This window comes from Argiope bruennichi, chromosome 6 (genome assembly GCF_947563725.1).
Source record: "Argiope bruennichi chromosome 6, qqArgBrue1.1, whole genome shotgun sequence".
NCBI lineage: Eukaryota > Metazoa > Arthropoda > Arachnida > Araneae > Araneidae > Argiope > Argiope bruennichi.
Genome location: NC_079156.1, coordinates 129,911,036 through 129,933,362, shown reverse-complemented (window position 1 = coordinate 129,933,362; position 22,327 = coordinate 129,911,036). Strand labels below are relative to the sequence as shown.

Below are 22,327 nucleotides of genomic sequence, written 5' to 3'. Positions count from 1 at the left end.
TATTAGACCCGACTGAAAACGTACATTAAAAAAATTCAGAAACGTTTTCTTCTGTTGTAAATCGCAGATAATTATTGGTGCATTTCAATATTGCTCCAATGTAATAATTAATGGAAATTCCAACCTCTGGTCGGGAACATCGTGAGTTATAATGATGCATTATTCGTTTGTCTTTACATTTTTCTGAATTATAATAACAGTATTCTTAATGAAAAAATAATTAAAGGTTCTCTTAATGGGTAAGCTTATGAAATAAATAAAAACATTAATATTAATTGTATTTTCAATAAGAAATATTTTATTTCTTTGCATCGAGTTAAAATACATGCAACGTAATTATATAAGTGAAAAGTAATATGAATAATATGCTTAAAATATTTTGGAAACTTCATTAAAGTAGAAAAAAAAATTATGTAGTGGAAAATTGGAATCATAAATACGTTGATTTTTTTTTTAATTTTCAAGTATGAAAAAGCTGTAGTTTCCTATAATACAGTTGAAAGTTATTTGAAGAGAAAGTTTTGTATTTTCGATTAATTTTATACAAAATTTAATTCAATTTTTAAAAAATTCTTTCTTAACTAGCATCTATTTACCCTGTTTCTATTCTTTATTTGATAAGTTTGGTACCTGAGCTCCTGGATATTTATCTATACAGGGTGTTGCCAAATTTGACCGAAAAATTCAGGTGGGTGATAGTAATCATCAGGAGGACAAAGTATCATCATAAAACATGGGGTCCCAAACTACGTTTAATTGGTGAAAATCGTAAAAATATAGAGAGTCGGTGAGCTGTTGAAAAGTGTAAAAAATTAATAAAAAAAAATAGCAAACGGTATTTAAACTATGAATTTTTTTAAGTAAAAGCACATTCTTAAAAGTAATTTTCATGCTGGTAACATGTGGATTTGAGGATCTAGGGGGTTGTAAATTGCTGAAAACGAAAAAGTAGTTTGAAACCCATATTTGCAAAAATACTAAAACTTGAAGAAAAGTAAAAGCTCGAAAATATAATTAATTTTATATTCTATAATTTGATATAAGTGTGTAGCGTGGGAACTGGGGAGTTTTAAAGATATTGAAGAAAAATTAAAGTGGGAACCAGAAATCATCGCTGCAACACCAGTGTCGATGTTCGCCGATATCGTTGTCAAAATCGAAAGACAAATTCAGAGAAAGAATAATAGGCATTAAGTAGATGAAAATTTACCAGAAAATATTGGTTCTCAGGTAACGTTTATTGAGTGAAAATCACAAAATCAGACGTCGAAAAGACAATGAGTCTGGCGAAGAGAATGGCCCTAGGAATACGAGGATTAGGAATAAGGTAATCCAGAAGAAGCCTTCCAGTGTGTAAATTTTTCACACGTTTGAAAAAAATAAAAGCAGCTAGGAAGTATTCATCAATAAGCATTGTAGAATTGACGTTGTTATACTTCATTCGCAAAGAATAAGTCAGATTTCACGAATTGAACTAAAATGTGCTGGTGCTCCATCATGCATTAATCAAATTGCCGGCGTTCTCAGCAATAAATCCGGATGAAAGTGCTGGAAAAAAACAAGATATTTTTTGCCGTTGAGGCGTTCGGGCAGAAGATACGGTCCAAATAGAAAACTCTGCCCAGATGTTAATATCAAACTTGTGGTGCAAGTTCGACGAGATAGTGATGTGGGGATTTTCGATTGACCCAATATTCGCACTGTACGTGTTGAAGACACCTTATCTCGAAAAGCAAGCTTCATCTGAGAATAAAACTCTTGCAGAAAGGCGTGCATCTTCCTATGTGGCATCAAGCATCCAGCTTGCGAACTCCACCCGATTTGTGATTTTCATTGAAAAATGTTACCTACGACCCTATGTTTTCTGGTAAATTTTCATCTACTTAATGCCTATTATTCTTGCTCTGAATTGTCTTTCGAATTTGACAACCGCTCTCTGCGAAAACATCCGTACTGATGTTACAGCGATGTTTTCTGGCTCCCATTTTAGTTTTTCTTGAATATCTTTAAAACTCCCCAGTTCTCACACTACGCACTTATATATCTAATTATAGAATATAAAATTAGTTATATTTTCGAGCTTGCATTTTCATTCAAGTTTTAGTATTTTTGTAAATATGTGGTTTAAACTACTTTTCTGTTTCCAGTAGATTACAACCCCCCTAAATAATATATTTTTGCGATTTTCATCAATTAACCGTCGTTTGGGACCCCATGTTGTATGCTGATTTTTTATCCTCCTGATGCTTACTATCACGCCTCTGAATTTGTCGATCGAATTCGGCAACACCTTATATAGATCAATATCCAGGAGATCAGAGGTACAAAACTTATCAAGTAAAGATTAGAAACCGGGTAAATAGATGCTAGTGAAGAAAGAATTTTTTAAAAATTGATCTAAATTACAAAATTTTCTCTTCAATTAACTTTCAACTGTATTATAGGAAACCACAGCTTTTTCATACTTGAAAATTTAAAAAAAATATCAACGTATTTATGATTAAAATTTTTCACTACATAAATTTTTTTTCTACTTTAATGAAGTTTCCAAAATAATTTAAGTATATTTTTCGTATTACTTTTCACTTATTTAATTACTCTGCATGTATTTTAATTCGATACAAATAAATAAAATATTTTTATTAAAAATACAATTAATATTAATGTTTTTATTTATTTATTATTAAGAGGACCTTTAATTATTTTTTTATTAAGAATACTGTTATTATAATTAAGAAAAATGTAAAAACAGACGAATAATGCTTCATTATAACTCACGGTGTTCCCGACCAGAGGTTGGAATTTCCATTAATTATTACATTGGCGCAATATCGAAATGCACCAATAATTATCTGCGATTTACAACAGAAGAAAACGTTTCTGAATTTTTTAATTTATGTTTTAGTCGGGTCTAATAAGCAATTCTTCTTAAAACAAACGATTCCATACATTTTCAAAACGCTGAAAAGCAATTAATGAGGAAAGTGTTTTCCACATTTCGCTCACTTTTGATTGTTTAGAAATTCTCAATTAATAATTTCCAGCCTAATCGTGACTCTTTCGCATTCACAATGGCGCTAATTTTTCAGAAACAAATAAGGATTTTTTCTAACAATAGTTTTCGGCAATTAAAGATTTATTTGAAGGCCAAGAAAAAGAAGACGCATCTCTTGCAGGTTTGCGAAAACAGTTTTACAATGATTTTAAGAGGATGTTGCTCAGTATAAAAGGCATGCTTACAGAGTGTTTCTTCAGTACTCTTCTGAAACCTAGGAGAGGATGAAGACTCTGGTAAGTGGCTCTTTTTGAAAATATCGATCTTTTTATTATATTGATTATTTTTTTAGTTTAAATAGCGATATTCCTTAAAAATCGTATCCACGAAAATTGCGTAAATATTCATAATTTGCTTTAAATTTTTACTGGAAAGTTTTTTTAATACTTCATTTAGAGAAATTTTATGCATCTTTTTTGTTTATAATAATGTTATGCATCATTCAGCCTTTTTGAGTTCGGGTTCACTTTTAAATTCCAATGGCTTAAGTTCAATATTGGGTTAATCGCATGTGAAATTTATGTAGTGAATCCTTCAAATATAACGATATTCATCTGAGATGTATTTATATGCAACTTTCTTCGAACAAATGTTATTTATACAATAATACTACTTTGTATGGCATACCTTTTTGTACGCCTGTTACTTGTACTTTTAAATGACGTAGAGGCGTGACTATTTTTTATAGTCTATTCATACACTGACATTGAAATAGGCAAATACACATCCTTATAAATTTTTTTTCAAGCCAGATAATCGGAAAACTATTTCATTTTAGGATAACTCTGCGGAATTGTTGACTTCACTATTCAAATAATTATTCTTCACAGTATAACGCACATTTCATTTCACTCTTGTAATTTTTATTCTATTATCAGATTTGAAATTCGTTTCATTGAACATTACTCAAATAATTACATTTCATTGACATTAATTTATAAATGCATTTCTATCCTATTTCAACCAAGATATAAAACTTTAATAGTCATGTGCGGGAAAAGTTGCTGCAGTCATTTGCGTTGTCTTTTTAGCGTTTTGAACCAGCAGAACGAGGAATACGTGCCACTTCAGCAACAATTATTTGGTATTTATCGGCAGCAGTAATAATTTTAAAGAGTATAACTAATGAAGAAAAAAAAATAATTAAATTTAATCGCTTTCATTCTTACCTTGAATTTCTAATACAGTTCATTCTAAAACTAAACGACCACTGAATTCACTAAAAATACATGTAAGTGCAATGAAACGACTTTTCTAGATTTATGTTTGTTTGACTGGAAATTCTTATAACCATGATCCAAGGAAAAATAAAAATAAAATCTATTATGAATTCTCTAAGAATTTCAGAAAAATAACGAAAATATATATATTTTTTTACGACACAAAATATGAAAGACATTGTTAAACGTGCAGCGCAAAATTTACCTTCATCAGAAGGCAAAAATTAACATATTAGAATTGTGAAGTATTATCAAAGAAAGTCTTGAGCAGAAATTGGACAATATTCAATAATTTTGTTTGTAAAAAGTTTTCTTCACTATGAAATGTATGTCAATCACAATCTATTTCTCTTTCTGTCCTATTTTTCTTTATATTCAAGAGGCTTAGTTGCGTGATCCCATGACCTGCCATTTTCACTGAAGATTGCAACGATACACATAACATGGCAGCTATGATGGACATTGTCGAAATATCTTTTCTCGCATTTTTCTTGTAAATTGTTCCTCTTAGAAGTATAGTTGTAATAAGAATGCCATCCAAAAATTTCAACTTAGACGCTGCAATCACTTGAAGGAAACAGAGCATGATCTTTTAGGTTTAGATTCATATTTCTTATAGTGTGTTCCGCGAGATTTCCCTGTTTTCTGACAAAAACCGCTTCTCCTATTTGTGCACACGAAGACGGAAGGGGAAATTTATATCTGGAATAAGGTCCAAAATTTGAAATATGTCAAAGCAATATTTTATCTTTATCATTAATAACATCTTTACGCTTTCTGCATCCTTTGTGTATAGAATTAATTCCAAAGTGATCAAGTAACAAGACGTCATAACCCTAGTAAAAATGAAAATGAGAGTATAGTTTGTCCCGTTGCATGCGCTTTAAGGCAATTTCACTCTTTCTGTTGCTTCATGAAAGTTGCACTTCACTTTCATAGGATCGAACCTCTTTAACCTTCGTGAATGGAAGAATTCACGCAAAACGTACAATTAAAGAAGCAATGAAAATGATTGAAATGAGAACCAAAATATAATTTCCTTTGTTGGAATATTTAGGCAAAAATTATTTAAATATTTAAAACTCAGTATTTAGTAGTTAACTATTAAATTTGTACCGTTATTTAATTCATTTTTAAAAAGTTAAATCAATGTAAATGAATTTTTGTACCATAATATTATCGGAAGTTATAGCGAAATATCGCCGCATTTCAGCTTTGATATTTTTATAAAAAATTTTAATTTATATTTGCAAAAAAATCTGTAGTTACATTCCCATAATTAGAAAATGCACGAAATTCATTAACTGCACTTCAAGTAGTCCGGTCTGTAGAACGCCAACATACTTACAGGTCCGTCTTTGTTATGAGTAAAAATAAACATAGAGTAGTAATATTTCAAATGAGTTGTTTGTAATTGCTTAATCTCGATGAATTTTCGAAAACGCATTTTCAAATTTTAGTTATCATGTAACAAATACTATTTCTGTGACCTTAAGCAGTTGCTTTTAAGGTTTTTTTATGACTCTTTAACATTTTTACTAATCGCATAGCAATTTGAATTTCAGCTTTAGTAGGGAACTTACTAAGTCATAAAACTCCAGTAGCATCCTTGCTGAATCCATGCACCTTCACAAAAGATGTTTAGACAGAATGAAAACTCATTCGTCACGAAAACACATTCATTATTGCAGTTTTGCATATACTCATCATCATCATAATATTTGGTTATACAGCCCAGGTGGGCCAGTGCCTTCGTCTGTGGTTGATGTATATGGCGCCAATGCTTTCAATCAAATAAATCTAAATGTAATCGTGCCATTTTAATTCTATTATATGGTTTTAATTTTCTAGGATCTAACATCTGAAATCAATTTCTAGCTTTCAATGAGTCGGAGATATCGTAAAGCACAGAATACCATTTATTGACGAACACGAAATAACCAACACGAACACAAAGATACATCGTTCTATGTTACATCTCTAATTAGACATTACAAATTCTGAATCGCTAAGTATAAAAAATTAAACATATAAAAGTTCTACAGAAACTGCGCATGCGCCGGTTTCCTGATGACTACAGCTCGAATAGGGGGAAGGCATCTCTAAGATGGAACATTCCGGCCTTCGTTGAAGAGTTGTCCAACACCTTCTTCAAAAGGGAGTGAACAGAGTCTGTTGATACTTCACCGAAAAATTCTTTTAGGGATTCTGATGTCTGCGAAACAGACTAGTCCATCTGCTCCAGGATATAACCTTTCAATTCGGGCCAAGTTCCATTCCATGGGGTCTTACTATTATCATTTAGGAGTACCAACTATCGAGGTTTGATGTTCAGTTGAGGTTAGTTTCCATTAGCTCGAGACTGCAAAGCGTTGAGAAAATCTTTGGATCTCTTGAATTCTATTTTTCACAAATGGTTTAAATCTGCTAGGAGCGCCCGTGATCCAAAAATAAGTTATAGACGAATCGTTCCAGAAGTAATGAGTTATTGGATATTTTAGGGATTTTATTACACAATCTTTTTACCAAGACAGCACTCATTAACTCAAGTCTATTTTACTCAAGTCTTAACGAGGATTCGAAATAGTTTTTAATGGAAACACTCTGCACTTTGATGCTAAAAGACTAGTAAAACCCTTTCCGCCCTTTAATGCTACTCGAAAATACACAACAGCTCCATACGCTCTCTTAGAGGCATAAGAAAAACAGTGCGTTTGAATGTTATCCATTTCAGTGGAATGAGAATCTCCAAAATAGTAACGGGGTATATTGAAAGTATTCAGTTCTAGAACTTCCTCACACCATTCATTGCAATCAGTGTCTAATTCCATTGGGAAATGTCCAAACCCAAACACCACAGTTCTTTTATTAAGATCTTTAATGTAAATATAAATGGTCCTATACAATCTACAGGGTCAAAAATACTCCCTGCAGCTTGCAAGATATTTCGTTTAGTGTTCATTCGTTTTGAGAGAAATTGTATTAAACTTTTATCATCAAAATGAAATAATCATGATCGGAATTACATACAACTCCTAGTGCCTCAGAAGGCATTCAAGTCTCGCTTTAGGCTGAATGGATTGACAAATGTCCATTCCGATATCCATCCATCGACCACGCAACTCAAATAAATAAGTCTGCCACTTTCTTAATACTTGCGTCCTTAAAAATCTTAACATTTTCTAAACTTGTTTTTAATGCTTCTATATTTTGTCGACCACTAATTTAATCAGCGACATATAAAGAATTCTTTAAAATTGCAAAAGTTTCAGTAAAATTATCAACATACTTTTTCAAGTGATGCTTGATTGTTGCAGCGAGGAGGAACTTGAACTTACCCCGAAAAACAAATGGGTCATTCTATGTATCATCAAATTATATCCTTCTTCAGAGCCATGTGGTTCCTTCTGTTAAAAAAATCTGGTCGCATCACGATCCTCTTCATTAATTTCTATTTGGAGGAATGCCTGCTTTGTCAGCTGTAAAGGCTATAGGGGTTTCACTAAATCTAATCAAAAGAAGAAAAATATCAGGGTTTAAGTTTAATGCAATATTTAAGCAATCGTTTAAGGATAGTTCTCCTTTACCGTGGGAAGAGGCAACAGTAACGATACGTAATCTACTTGTCGTCTTATCCTTACGAATCACTGCTCTATGAGGCAAATAAAATGTTGGTTCTTCGTCTTTTTATTCCACCCACGCGTTCAATAAGGTTCTCCTTTAGATACTCATCCAGAACAGTTTTGTATTCAATGAAAAGCAAGGGGCCATTCAGAAATTTTGTTTTTAAACCTAAAAGCATTTTTTGAGCAACTTCACGATTATCGTGTAACTGTTCCTTCAAACCAGGTTTCCACGGGAGTTTTACGTTGTATCTGTCCTTAGAGAAAGTAATTCCTGATTCAAATTCCTGCATAATTGCAACGTCAAAAATATTTTCATCGGTATCAGTCTCAAAGCTTAAGATTTCTAATACCCCAAATTTTTTTAATTAATCCGATATCATTTTTTCTTCTACTATAATTTTCATTTCCAATATTTGATTTGTGATATCGATTTTTCCTTGGAGGCAACGACCAAATAAAGTTTCAGTGGCTACAAGCTTATCATTTCACCTTTTTATTCTACTAGTAAATATATCATAATAGTAATCAGCACCCACTAAAAGCACAATTTTGTTATTTCTAAATTCATATCAATCAGCAAGCTGTAATCCTTTTAGATGTTTGTTTAACTTCGGAATATTTTCATTAGGAGCAGGTAAATTAGTTGCAGTTATTTTTTCAGTTTCTAATGCTTCAATTCCAATATTTAAAGTCGGTCCGTTGCGTTTCTCTAATTTAGTCTTAACAACATTATATGTTCGTTCAGTTCTTTCTTTAGCACCGAAACCATACGTCGATTGAGTTTTCATTCTAATAACAGGAAGTTTTAGTTGTTGAGAAATTTCTCGTGAAAAGAAACTTCTCATGCTACCATTGTCTAACAAAATGCGAATAGTTTTATGTCTATTATCGTCAAATGGAGAGCGAATACAAGCAGTAAATGTTTACAATATTGCGGAACACTGAGTGTTTACTCGAACTTCCGATCCTTTATTTTTTATATTATAATTACAATGGGAAACAGCGGATACAATTTTATTCTTTGCGTTAATAGTTTTGTTTTCTAATTCATAACAGAAAATTCAAATTTCGCAAAAATTCTCAAATTTGAAATGCAATGTATTATTTAAATACAACACTTATCCATAATCTGTAGTCATAAAGGTTTCGGAACTGCTTTTAGTAAATTTACTGATTTCAGATTTGAAAGTGTATCTTTTTTATGTTTATTTTTCAGGTATTTTTACTCTTGGTTTTGACGCAGTGGACAAGAGCCGCTCCTGTGAAAGACGATGGCAGCTCGTCTTTGACGTATCGATGTAACTGCAGAGGGTCTGATGACGACGACGGATACGGTTATCCAGATGATGATTATGCAGACTATCCAGGAGACCGGATGGGAAACGGCAAGCGCCCAAGTGGTTGTATTAAAGGCATAGTGATTATTCCAATTCCCGGACCTGGCAATGGAAAACGATCCCCCAAACCACCAGGTCAGATGCCACCGGGCCCAAGTCAACCAGTCCCATGTCCTCCTGGATGGATACCACATCCACCTGGTCACCCTATTCCTCCTGGTCACCCTATTCCTCCTGGTCACCCTATTCCTCCTGGTCACCCTATTCCAGTTCCACCCCCTGGTTACATTGTACCACCTCATTGGTATCCCCATCCACAAAGTGTGTATCCGATTCCACATCCGAATGTTCCACAACCGCATCCACTTCCACCTCCACCTGGTCACCCTATTCCTCCAGGACATATTCCGGTTCCACCCCCTGGTTACATTGTACCACCTCATTGGTATCCCCATCCACAAAGTGTGTATCCGATTCCACATCCGAATGTTCCACAACCGCATCCGCTTCCACCTCCACCCAGTCGGGTAATTAAATATTCATTTTAGATACATTTCATGATAAACTGTTTTTTTAGCGATCTACAGAAAGTGGTAATAGAAAAAGAAATGCATCCAAGAATAAAATGAAATGAGCCAGCCATTATGAAAAACATTGCGTGGGATCATGAGTGATAAATAAAGATCTGCATCGGGTTTTCGTGAAGCGGAATTCTGAATAATTAGAGAGAGCCGCGGGCAGGCATTTGAAGAAATGGTGCTGGTCTAATTGCCATATTACAAAAAAGGAGGAAAACACAAATTACATGGAATTTTCAAATATTTGGAACACACTGCTTGTTTACTCTGAAAAAAAAAGAAAGAATAATTTCCAATCAGATTAATCATAATTAAAGTTGAAATGTAAATATATTCGAATATTAATATTTTATTTATGACTTTATATTGTATTCCACTTCATAGGTCTTCCAAATTGTTAATTTTTAATATGTTTCTTTGAAATCATTTGTTTTCTTATATTTATTTCTTAGAATTAAGTATTTTTATATATAACTAAGAATACATTAATGAAAAATTGCGGTTATTTTTTTCAAAACCTAATTTTTTAGTCACCTTTTCCAAAATTCACAGAAAGTTAAAAAAAAAAATTTAAAAAAATTATGCTTTTTTTCTAAATGATACAATATATATAAAAAAAAATAGATAGATAAAGAAAAAAAAATCAATAATTCATTTGTTGCTGGAAATTTCTGAAAACGGTTCCACTTTTAAGAATAATGCTTCTTTCTGATTATGAGTTCCGTATGCTATTCAAGAAGAACATAAAGCTCGTTTAAAAAGTGATTCGTCATCTAGCTTTGTAAATGCTTTGGTTCCTTAAAGCTTTTTTGTAAATTTTCGTTATCCTCCGTCATAAAACCTTTAAATCAGAACCCAAAATGAATCATACCTTTAGCTTCTCATATTAGCGTATTTGGTGATTTGCTCCAAATGTTTTTGTCTCTTCATAGACAAGGAACCAGACATGTCTACATGAATATACGGCCATCCGGTACATGACGGTTACGTTTGCCTAATGTTTATTGATTTCATACGATCGTCACTATCACGGACATAACAACATACCCATATAAAAGGATCTACTTTAAGCCCCTTGCTTGCGTCGATGACTTGATAATAAACTATTTCATAAATTAAACAATCTATATCTCTATGATGAAAAAATAATGTATTCCGCAAACGGTCAATATTTTCATCTATCAAGGTGTCTTTTGGGGGTAAATTCCGTTGGATCCTACGATAGTAGAATAAACTGTACATTTGGATATATATCGCCTTCAAACATATAGCTTTCAGTAAATTTTAATTTCTTAAAACTGCAGGTTTGAAAACAAAAACATTATTTTCTAACAGAACTCGAAAGAAATACGATATCAATTATAACATCTAATCCGCAGCTCTCCCGTTAGGATTTAACATTTATAACCAGACATAAAATGAGTTGTCGCCAAAATGAAATTTTGGGTAGAGAACAATCGTTTCAGCTTGGCGACAATTGCAATGTCTCTAATAAACAGCTACGAAATTTCAAAAATTATATATTTGATTTTTATTATTTCATTGTTCATCTTTAGAGGAGATGTGTTTGCACTTATGACTAACGTTGTGGTAGCGGCGGCGTTGTTTGAATCTGTGGAAACCAAAATTATCCTGCTATTCGGCTTCGAATCCCTTTCCGTTTCAAGAAATTCGCACGCCGTCGTTATAAGGGCAATTGTGGAAACCGTTAAAGTAAGTTCCATTATTTCGATGATTTCATTTTGCTTCTTAAATTTTAATGTTTTTACTTCATAATGCATTGAGTATGAAAGCATTTAAGGGTTGAATATTATCCAAAAAATGATATTTTTATATGTTACAAAATTGCCAATCTGATATAAATTTATCATGTAAAATTTGTTCAAAACAGTTAAAACCTCAATATTTAAATGAAAGCAATGTAATTATCTCTTGGACAATGACACTTAAGAAAAGAAATTTAAAAGACACGTAAAATAAAGTTTTCCGAATATTAAATAGAATTTAAACAAACAATTTATCGAAATATGAGGAGTTGTAAGAGCATATTTATAGCGAAAAAGTATTAAATTGTTTTTGCGTATGAATAAAGTTTTGGGCAGTAATTGTAAATATTAAAATACCTTTGTAAAGTCTTAGAGAGTTAATTTTCAAGTCAAAGTCGCAACCATCTTGTTTCAAATTTGATTCTGAATTTTAATAGAATATAATTGTTGCATTTATTGTAAGGCCATTCATAACAACGTCTACTGGGTAAATACTTGAAAGCGTTTCAACCCTGAAGGAATGTCAAGTACAGTATTCGAGATAGCATTTTCTTTTCTGTCATTCAGAAAAAGGCATCCGAAAAGGAGGGAAAGGTAAAACAGTCTCATTCTGAGATGCTTCCCAGCAGAAGAAAAAATTATTTCCATATCCTGAATATTTTTCGTGTTTGCAAAGACCGAAATAGATTCTTAACTTTTTTCTTGGTATTTCGGAGTTTTCAATTGCTATTCGGGTTTACATTTGAGTGAAAATAAATTAATTTAGAATTTCAGAATAGAATATTTGCTTTGTGGACTAAAATGACTAATCTCTATGCGTTTAGTGCTTGATTGTAAAATATTAGAGAAAAATGATCCTATAGCTATAGTTTTATGTTTGGAACTTAATTTTTTTTTAAAACTTTTCCCAACTTTTAAATTTTAAATATCAGTTAAAAATTTAGGCTCTCAGTTTAATGATTTATTCGCGCATGTGGTTATATCTGGAATTGAACAGAATTGAAAACAATTTATCTTTAGTCTCCATAAATTTCGTGGGAAAAGATTAAAATATTAAAAGCTTTAGGCATGATGCAATGAATGCGTTTTTATGTGCATCTACATTGGGACATTTTACGTTGAACTTCGTCTTCGTAAGTTGGACATGTTCTGTCTTTTCTTCAACAGAAGTAGCCAACCCACATCATTAAAAAACTGTGATCAACTCCCTTTGTTTTCTGACATCGGGTGCAATCCTGAATCAACTTAGTTTGGTTTCATTATATAAGCAACAGTTTATTTATTATTTTTGTTTTTGCACTTCTTCCAATTTTAGAGAACTGCTGGCAGGAAAATAGATTTTTGAATGAAACCATTGTTTTTTTATACAAAAATTACAGCAGGCTTATAAAACGAATTTTTTTCTGTTATATATTATAAGTTCATAAACATAAAAATATGGTTAACGTATGATTTAAAAATCACTTATCAGATTTAAAACAAATTTTATTTTTCAAAAATTTAGTTTTTTTTTTTGTCCTTTTTTTTAAAAAATTTCAATGAAAGTAACATTCTAACACTTCTTTTCCATTTCAGGCAATCAAAAGAAGAGAGAAAAATTATGTGCATGAAAATAAATAATTTAGTTTTCTCTCTGCATAAAATAGTGTTGGTCTAATAAACAGCAAAAACTAATCTGTTTTCTTTTATTTGTGTTGTATTTGTGGCTGTGTATGTATCAAATACATGTCTCCATGTTGTATACTGCAAACTTCAAGCGAACATTTTTCCTATCTCTTAATGGCAACTCATGGCTAGTTTTAAATGACCTGCTACACTATTTTTAGTCATTTGAGAAGCAGTTTTCAATTATCGCACATCGGAAAGGAAACCCTTTTATTTATTCCAAAGAAAATGAAATAATTTTTGTTAAAACTTTTTCAGAGCGACACCCTACAGAAGATATTTAATCGCGCGATCTAGGAGGTGCACCCCTCCCCCTCAATATGAATTTAGTTCCTTAATGAATGGCCACAGCTACCTTGCGGTAAGGTCTCGGCTTCGGCCCCGAAGGGCTTCCTTGGATAAATGGGATTTGGTGCGCGTTAATTCCGACCAATCCATGAATCCTCCTGCCACTCTTGTGCGAAAGTTTCGATAGGGGTTACCTGTTCAATTGACGTCATCGTCTTCTGACCGTTCTTCATTGCACTTATTAAACGAAATTTGACTGTCACTTTTTCGTAAGCTCATGTGAAAAATTTCATTTATCTAATTTTCTCATTTTTTTTATTTATTCATACGCGCGCACACACACACACTAAAGCCATGAACCCCTTTTTACTATCCGAATACTGTACGTTTTATGGGATCGAGTTCACTTTTAATCGAATAGATGGAACAAGTTTTCTTTCAACATCTGCAATAAGATAGAAATCTGCATTTTGGCTTCAAGAGCATTTATAATATCGTCCTCGTAGCTCCTCCTAGAAATATTATTCAGAATTTCTGTTTTATGACACAAATGAGCCAATTTCAGCATTCTTCTAAGCAAATTAGACTCTTATTTATTACAAAAGTTTCATATTATCCTGCACTGTGGAAATTCCTTGAATAATTATCCAAGTCCAGAAGAATTGACGTGGTCAAAATGACGTGGCACCCATTAGTAAGCAACAACTTCCTTGCTTCCTAATACCTGAAACTTATTCCTTATAAGATTAGATTGGCCTTTAATGTTGAAGACCAATTGAGTAAAAATCCAAATCAGTAAAAATTATTTAATGAATATCAATAAATATTTTATTTTAACAATAAAAATATATTTGTTTGCGCATAAACTTCCCAAAAATAAATTTGGAATACTTACTTAAAGTTCAATTAAATCGGTAAATATATTTCCAGATTATTTGGAAGTAAATCTTTTTGACTCTTCTAAAAATCAAGATAAAGTGACCGCTAATCGAAATTCCAATTCTATAACTTTCTCTAGGAATATAGAAAAAAAAGTTAAATATCGAAATCTCAGTGCAAATAAATCAAATCATCAGATAAATAAATAATAATCACAATATATTAAAAAAATTGTTTTTCGGATAAGCATTATATGATTTTTAATTACAATTATAAATAGAAATAAGAATCCTCTTTTATATCTTCAAAAATCAATCTAAGAGAAAATAAATTAAAATAAAGACATTTTTATTTCAAAGTTTGGTCAATGCGTCGAAAATCTTTTGGGAGTTTGGGACTAATATTTGATTTTTACATATATAAAACAGAAATGGAATGTTGCCAACTTACCAACGGAAGTGAAATGTGGACTCACCTCGGTTGGTAGATAATAGGAAATAAACGCAAATATAAACTCCCATGATTAAAAAAATAGTTATATCTCTGGAGCCAGAAATTTATTGATAACAATGGTTACAACAACATTAAGCACTGAGCAACCGAGCTCCAGTTGGTCATAAAATTTTGAATGCCCACAGCAATCAGGAACATGCATTCCTTGTTGAAATGCATATTGTAAAATTTGAAGCATCCTTACAGTATTTTCATTGAAAGGACTCACCCAAAATGAGAAGTTCCCGACAGCATTTGCTATGCGCATACAAGCTGTTGAATGACTTCTCTAAAAAGTAACACTTGCTAAACTACATTTGCTTGTGCACACCTGCTGTTGAGGGATTTCTCTAAAAAATGACGCAATCTTCTGGTACATTGTGCAACATATATGAGAACGAAGTATTCATAAAAGAAAAAATAAAGATTAATCTAGATTAGCCATGCTGAAATTCAGAAATACAAAAAATATGTGAGTAATTTAAAAATTTATAAGGAAGCTAACTGTTTTGTAAACTTTCTCCTTTCAAGATTAAATATGTACAATATTCATACAATTTTGTTTGGTTTCACAGAAATATATATTTGATGCTTTGTATCCTGTTTACAACGTGTCAACAAAAAAATGTTTTCTCAAAATATGTTCTTTCTGATGGCAATTTGGTAGCAGGAGATGATATCGCATTTTAATAAAATTTTGATAGCTAAAAACTACATTTAAATATTTTTTTCTTCATTCTACCTTTTAGCGAATTCTTGTCTTTTTTTAATTAAAAAATAAATTTTCCATAAAGAAATTGCAGGCCCAATGCGTAATTAATCTAACTTTGAATAGAAATGACACAAAATTGCTTTCCTGTTTATACAAGTGCCTTTTCAATCATTTTGCGGATTATCCGTAATCTTTTCTGCTGCCACACGATATAATTCTTGAATCAATCGATATTTTGGTATATATGAATTTATTCTGAACCCTTGAAAAAGAAAATAACATATAATAATCTATATCCTTACGTAAACGCCATGCCATTAGAAAAACATGATATTTGAACAGCAATACAGTTTACAACGATATGCACTCCAAAACCATTAGACAATTGGGAAAATGAATATAATGGTTAATCTTTCATGGTTTTTTTTGTACGTTTCTGTGCAGAAAACGCTGGAATGGGAATACTTCCGTAAATATTTCTGAACGTTTCTCCGCAAGAATACTATTTCGCTACTTTGATAGCATAATATATGTGACATGTTTTAACAAATCTTCCGTATTAAATTCATTGCGAGAAAAATTCCGTGGTACTAGTTTGAAAAAGCAGTTTTTTATAAAATAGAGAAATTCGTAGATTAAGTAAAGAAATGATTACTTTAACTGGGTAACTCTTGTAGGATCGTATCAACCTAATGCAAGAGTCGGCAACCTGCGTCTCTTTTGATGTAAGTTGCGGCTCTCCAGTTCAATACGAAAAATTAATAATTTGTTATCGAAATCCTTAAAAAATAAGAGAAAATATTTTTAAGTACCTAATCTCTCAACAGCTTCTATTTACATAATCGTTAATTACAAATCGCTATGCTTAATATGACCTTAATGAGATAAATTTGAACTATTGTATTGTTCTTAGAAATGAAACTCCGTGACCATGTTTATCTTTCAGCCAATAGCATTTCATTTCTGTTTCATCCAAACAGTTACCGTCTAGAGTATGGGCAATATGTCTATACTCTAGACGTGTTCTCAGTCAGTTATCCTCGGAAAACACGATCAACCTTACATTTTATGTATATTAATTTAATCGTTTGTGGCTTTTGCGTGTCTATTCGCTTGTTGTTTCAAGAACAATACGATTTAGAAGCGAATTATCTTCTCAAAGGTATGTACGCGTATAACATAATAAAATCAGGAACAGAATTGGTTTACATATCTGAGGATCGTGTTAACGAAGTAATAATGTTAAATACAGTAGACTCCCGATTATCCGCGCCTGCCGCACTAAGTTCTTTTTTTTTTTTTTTTTTTTTTTTTTTTGCTTCCAAGCAAAGAGAAAATGCTTCCAAAGCAAGAAGCAAACACAAATGACTGATTTCTTCAAAAAGGTGTAGTTTTACAGTTATGCTTTTGTAATTACATAATACAATACAGTATTAAAACAGTACATATGTATTAATTTTTCTGTGTATCCTTGACGCCTCTCGTAAGTACAAAGCACTTTTCTGTTTTCATTTACAAAATGCATTTTAGGTTAGTTTATAGAGATATACTAAAATATTAAGCGTTAGTTAAACATTTCCTGCTGCTTATTTTACGTTTTATTGCACATAAAACGTTTTTCAAAGTTGGAATGACTGTTTTCTCTTTTGCTATACCCGTTTTTAGCTTTTTTCGGTTTATCCGCGATTTTTGTTATCCGCGGCGGCCGCGCTACCCGATTCCGCGGATAATCGGGAGTGTACTGTAAATTGTTTGCCGTTTTAGATAGAAAAGTATAATTTTTTAAAAATCACTTTTGCAACTCATTCCCAGCATGGAATCTGGTAAAAAAAGGGAAGAACTGAAGAAGAAGACCAAGACTTCAGTCAGGACTGGATGGAGTCTTTTGCATTCATATGCAACACAGATGGCCTTTCGATTTGTCTTATTTGCCATGTACACAATAAAAAGCCAAAATTGGAGAGACTCTTCACCACAAAACATATCCAGTTTGCTGGTAAATATTCAACCGGTGAAGCATAAAACAAAGCTGTTGAAGAGCTCAAAAAAATAAAAAATAAAAAAAAACAGTCAAGTTCCATGCTAAGTAACTGAGCGCAATCTTCCAATAATGTAAATCTGGCAAGCTTTTTAGTATTATTAGAAATTGCAAAAAAAGGAAAACCATGGTGAGTTCGTCAAAGATTGTTTTATACGTGCATCTGAAGAACTGTATCGTGACTTAAAAAGTAGAAATTAGGGAAAAAAAACAAAGATTTGCCATTATCTGCTAAAGCAGTACAAGATAGAACTACTAAAATGTCTTCAAATTTAACCCATATGCAAGTGGAAGGCATTCAACTGACTTCTGCCTTATCACTTGCTATAAATGAGTTTTGAGACATAAAAGACACTGCACAAGTCACCCGTTTCGTCAGGTATATGTCGTCTGAAGATCCAAAAGAGGAATTGCTAATATTGCTACCACTCTTAGGGCAAACTCGTAGAGAAGATATAGCAAATACTGTGCAAAAATGCCTGGGATACAATACAATGGAATCGATATAAATAAAATAATTTCTATAGCAACTGCTGGAGCCAGAAGTATGATGGGAATATCAATGGGGTGATATCAATTCTTCAGAAAAAAAATAAACTACGAAATTCTAACGTTACACTGCATAATTCCTCAGGAAACGCTTTGTGCCCAAACATCTCCATGTCCATTTTTTTCCGAAATAGTTGAGGTCATGAACTTGGTAATTAAAATTATTAACAGCATCTTGGCAAAAGTGCTATACCATCGCCAGTTTAAAGATTTCCTTGAAGAAATAGATAGCCAGTTTTCTGATCTATTTCTGCACAATAAAGTGCGACGGCTTTCCAGAGGTAACGTATTGCAACGTTTTGCTTTGTGCTTGAATGAAATAAAAACATTCCTCAATGAAAAAAACATTCAACATCCCGAAATGGAACAAGACATATGACTGCAAAAATTCAACTTCATGGATGATACCATAATGAAACTAAATTAACTAAATCTAAAACTGAAAGAAAAGGGCAACCCAGCCTACGCCTTGCTTGAAGAAGTAGTTTGTTTCGAAAAAAAAATTACTTCTCTTTGTTGAATACACGGAGAGCGATGAATTACTTCATTTTAAAAATCTGAAGCAATTTCGCGATGAGACCAATTGATTTCGGCAGCTATTGACACGAATTACTTCAGCATAACTTTAAAAAACATGAAGGATCGATTCGCTGAAAGATTCGAGCATTCGAAGCATTCTCACGCTCATAGTAAATCCTCTCAACACAAATACAAATGAGATCAACATTGAACCATTTAGAATGGATGCTGATCACTTCAAATGCAATTAAAACCAAAACCCATCAACACAACTGGAGAGCTCTAAAAGAAATGCCGCGAGTTGAGGCCCTCATATTCGACGCATGGAATAGTCTTCCAGAATGCAACAGTGAGGTGAAGAAGTTGGCGGATGGAGTACTGACGATCTTCGAATCGACACATTCGTGTGAGGAAGCGTTCTCTTGCATGAATATAATAAAAAAGTAAATTTAGAAGTCAATTAACAAATAAAAATATATAATCGGGCTTGAAATTTAAAACAACAAAGTATAAGTCAGATTTAATCAAACTTTCAAAAGGCATGCAAAGCTAATGCTCCCATTGATATAACTATCTATATTTGCATTTTTATATGAATAAGGAATATTCTGTATTTAAAACCATTTATTTTAAATTAAAAATCAAATATATATAAGCAAATACTATAACTTTAAGTCGAAAATTTTATCTGGCTCTTTAAAAACTGGAAAATTTTGTAAATTGTTGCTTTTGGCTCTTTCGTTTCAATAGGTTTCCGACCCTTGCCTAAAAGAATTGTCTGTCTATCGATCCGTACTCAAATTCGTTATATCAATGAAATGCTATGCCGAAACTGAAATTGCAGTTTTGTGCTGTTTTAGTTCTATTCGTTAGAAACAAAGGCGTACAAGAAACCCACTATGCTGAGTGCATAAGAAGTTTATTTTTAGATTTCAGAAAATGGAAACCTGAAGTGATGACGGCTTCATTGCTTTGTACGAGGATGACGGTTTCTTATAAGAAAGGGGGACCAAGACTTTACAAAGAATATGCTAAAATTTTTCAGGAAATTCCCTCTCCTCCAACAAAATTATCTCTCTTTTTTTTTTTTTTCATATTGGCATACATGCCACTATTTACTTCTGTTAATCATTTCAAAAATATGTTGAATTTTCCATTAACAGTTATATTTCGCTTCATTAAAACACATTATTATAAATCATGCAAAATAAACTTTGATAGATCAAGGGTATATCTGATTGACGAGATGCAAAACTTTTCAAATCAAGAATAGAAACTGGGTGAGTAGAGGCTAATTAAGAAAGAACTTTTTTTTAAAATGTAATTCAATTTTTTATTAAATTAATCGAAATTACAAAATTTTCCCTTCAAATGACTTTCAATTGTATTATAGAAACAGACAGCTTTATATATATATATATATATATATATATATATATATATATATATACAAGAAGGCGCAGCTCGGCACAAAAGCAGAAGTAAAGAAGGGACGAAACAAATGATCACTAGTCTTATATAACATGAGATTTCTAGTCACGTGGAAATTGAAAACATGTGTTGACCTTTGACAAGGGCACCGAAAGTACCATTTTCTATTGATACGTAGACTAATTGCGCAGTAAATTTTACACAGCTTCATACGTGAAATGAAATCAGGAAATAATAGAATATTTTACTATGGGCTAAAAAATGATAAAGTTTTGGAAATTAATTTGGTTAAATTAAGATTTTTAAATATCATTACATATATATTAATTATATATTAATTACATATAATATTATTGTATATATATTAATTTAGTTTATATAAATTAATTATAGATTGTGATAAAAATAAAATATTTGAAAATGACAAAATTATCTCCAACTTGCATACCAATAATAATTCTATGTCTTTACATATTGTTGAAAATAATAACACTGGTGATAATAAGGTCAAGTTAGTGAATACCTCAGAGGAAATGTTTCCACCTCTGACTGTAAACAAACTATCTGAACCTGTGTTATCTCTGGTGTCAGAATATTCTCATGTGTTTGAAAAAAATAAATATGATGGTGGCAGAATAAGAATGGAACCTCCTACAATAAATTTAACATCTGATTTACCAGTTTCACAGAGGGCTTATAGAACCTCTGCTACTTATGAAATTGAAATAAATAAGTAAATTAAAAAAATTTCAGATGCAGGTTTAATAAAAGAATCTACTAGTAATTATTTCTCCCCTGTAACATTAGCATATAAAAGAGATGAAAATAGAAAAAGTCGTCTTTGTATTGGTTATAGTAAAATTCATTCCCTTTGTATATCTGAGACAGAGCCTCTACTTAGAATAGATACTTTACTAGATAAATTAAGTACTGCTGAAGTTTTTTCAACTTTTGATCTTGCATCTGGATATTGGCCCATACCCTTGCATGAACAAAATAAACATAAATTAGCATTTGTAACTACTGAAGGTTTATATGAATTTCAAGTCTTAACTTTTGGCTTTAAAAATGCACCTGCAATGTTCAATAGAACTATTCGTAGAATTTTAAATAAACATAAATTTTCGAATTTTGCATGTCACTATTTTGATGACATAGTAGTTTTCTTCAACTCATTAGAGGAACACTATGATAATTTAAAACAGATTTTTCAAATGTGTGAAAAAGGAAACATTAAATTAAAATTTTCTGAATGTGTGTTTGTTCTAGATAAAATTAATTTCTTGGGATATGAAGTCAAAGAAGGATGCATTTCTCCTGATAATCATAATATTGAAAGTATTAAAAAATTACAACCTCCAAAAAAATGTTAAAAAACTTCAAGGTTTTCTTGGCTCTGTAAATGTTTATAATACGTTTATAGATTCTTATGCTAAAATTAGAGAAGCCTTAAATAATCTTCTTAAAAAAGATACACCATGGCAATGGACAAAAGACTGTCAAAACGCTTTTTAAATATTAAAGAATAAATTGATAACTAAATCAGTGTTACAACTATATAAACCTAATTTACCTCTTCATGTTTTTGTGATGCATCTCAGGTAGCCATTGGAGCTGTTCTAAAACAGCCTGACTGTTCTGGTAAATTACATCCTGTATCTTATCAAGAACTTTACGTTCTTATGAAAAAAATAATTGTGTAACTGAGTTGGAATGTTTAGCAATAGTAGATGCTCTTGATAAATTTTATTACTATTTACATGGGAAAAATTCGTAATTCATACTGATAATGCTGCTCTTGTTTGGCTTAAAAATGTAAAAAATTTAAGGGGAAGATTATTTCGTTGGTCTTTAAAACTAAGCATGTTTGATAATGAAGTTAAATATTTAAAAGGAACAGCTAATGTTGAAGCTGATATGTTATCAAGGCATCCTACTACTCAGCATGTCCAACATTCTGTGCATTTATTGGAATTTGATGAGATAAAACACTATCAAAATTTAGATAATTTAGATAATACTAAATATAAAAATTTTAATGATGTACTTGTAGTTAAAAAGAAAAATCTGTTTAAAACAGTTGTACCGTTTTCTCTTAGGAGAAAGGTTTTGCAAAACGAACAATTTAGGCATCCAGGCACTCAAAAAATGATAAATTTAATTACTCCTCAA

The 22,327-nt window shown here is 31.7% G+C and overlaps 1 protein-coding gene across 1 annotated transcript; it reads left to right on the top strand.

Annotated features, from left to right (window-relative positions):
* Positions 1 to 3,221: 3,221 nt before the first annotated feature.
* Positions 3,222 to 13,247, top strand: LOC129972895 (uncharacterized). Its single transcript, XM_056087202.1, has 4 exons — positions 3,222 to 3,291; positions 9,118 to 9,765; positions 11,373 to 11,529; positions 13,158 to 13,247. The coding sequence occupies exons 1-3, from the start codon at positions 3,280 to 3,282 to the stop codon at positions 11,397 to 11,399; spliced, it is 687 nt and encodes a 228-aa protein (XP_055943177.1). The 5' UTR covers positions 3,222 to 3,279; the 3' UTR covers positions 11,400 to 11,529; positions 13,158 to 13,247.
* The last annotated feature ends 9,080 nt before the right edge of the window (positions 13,248 to 22,327 follow it).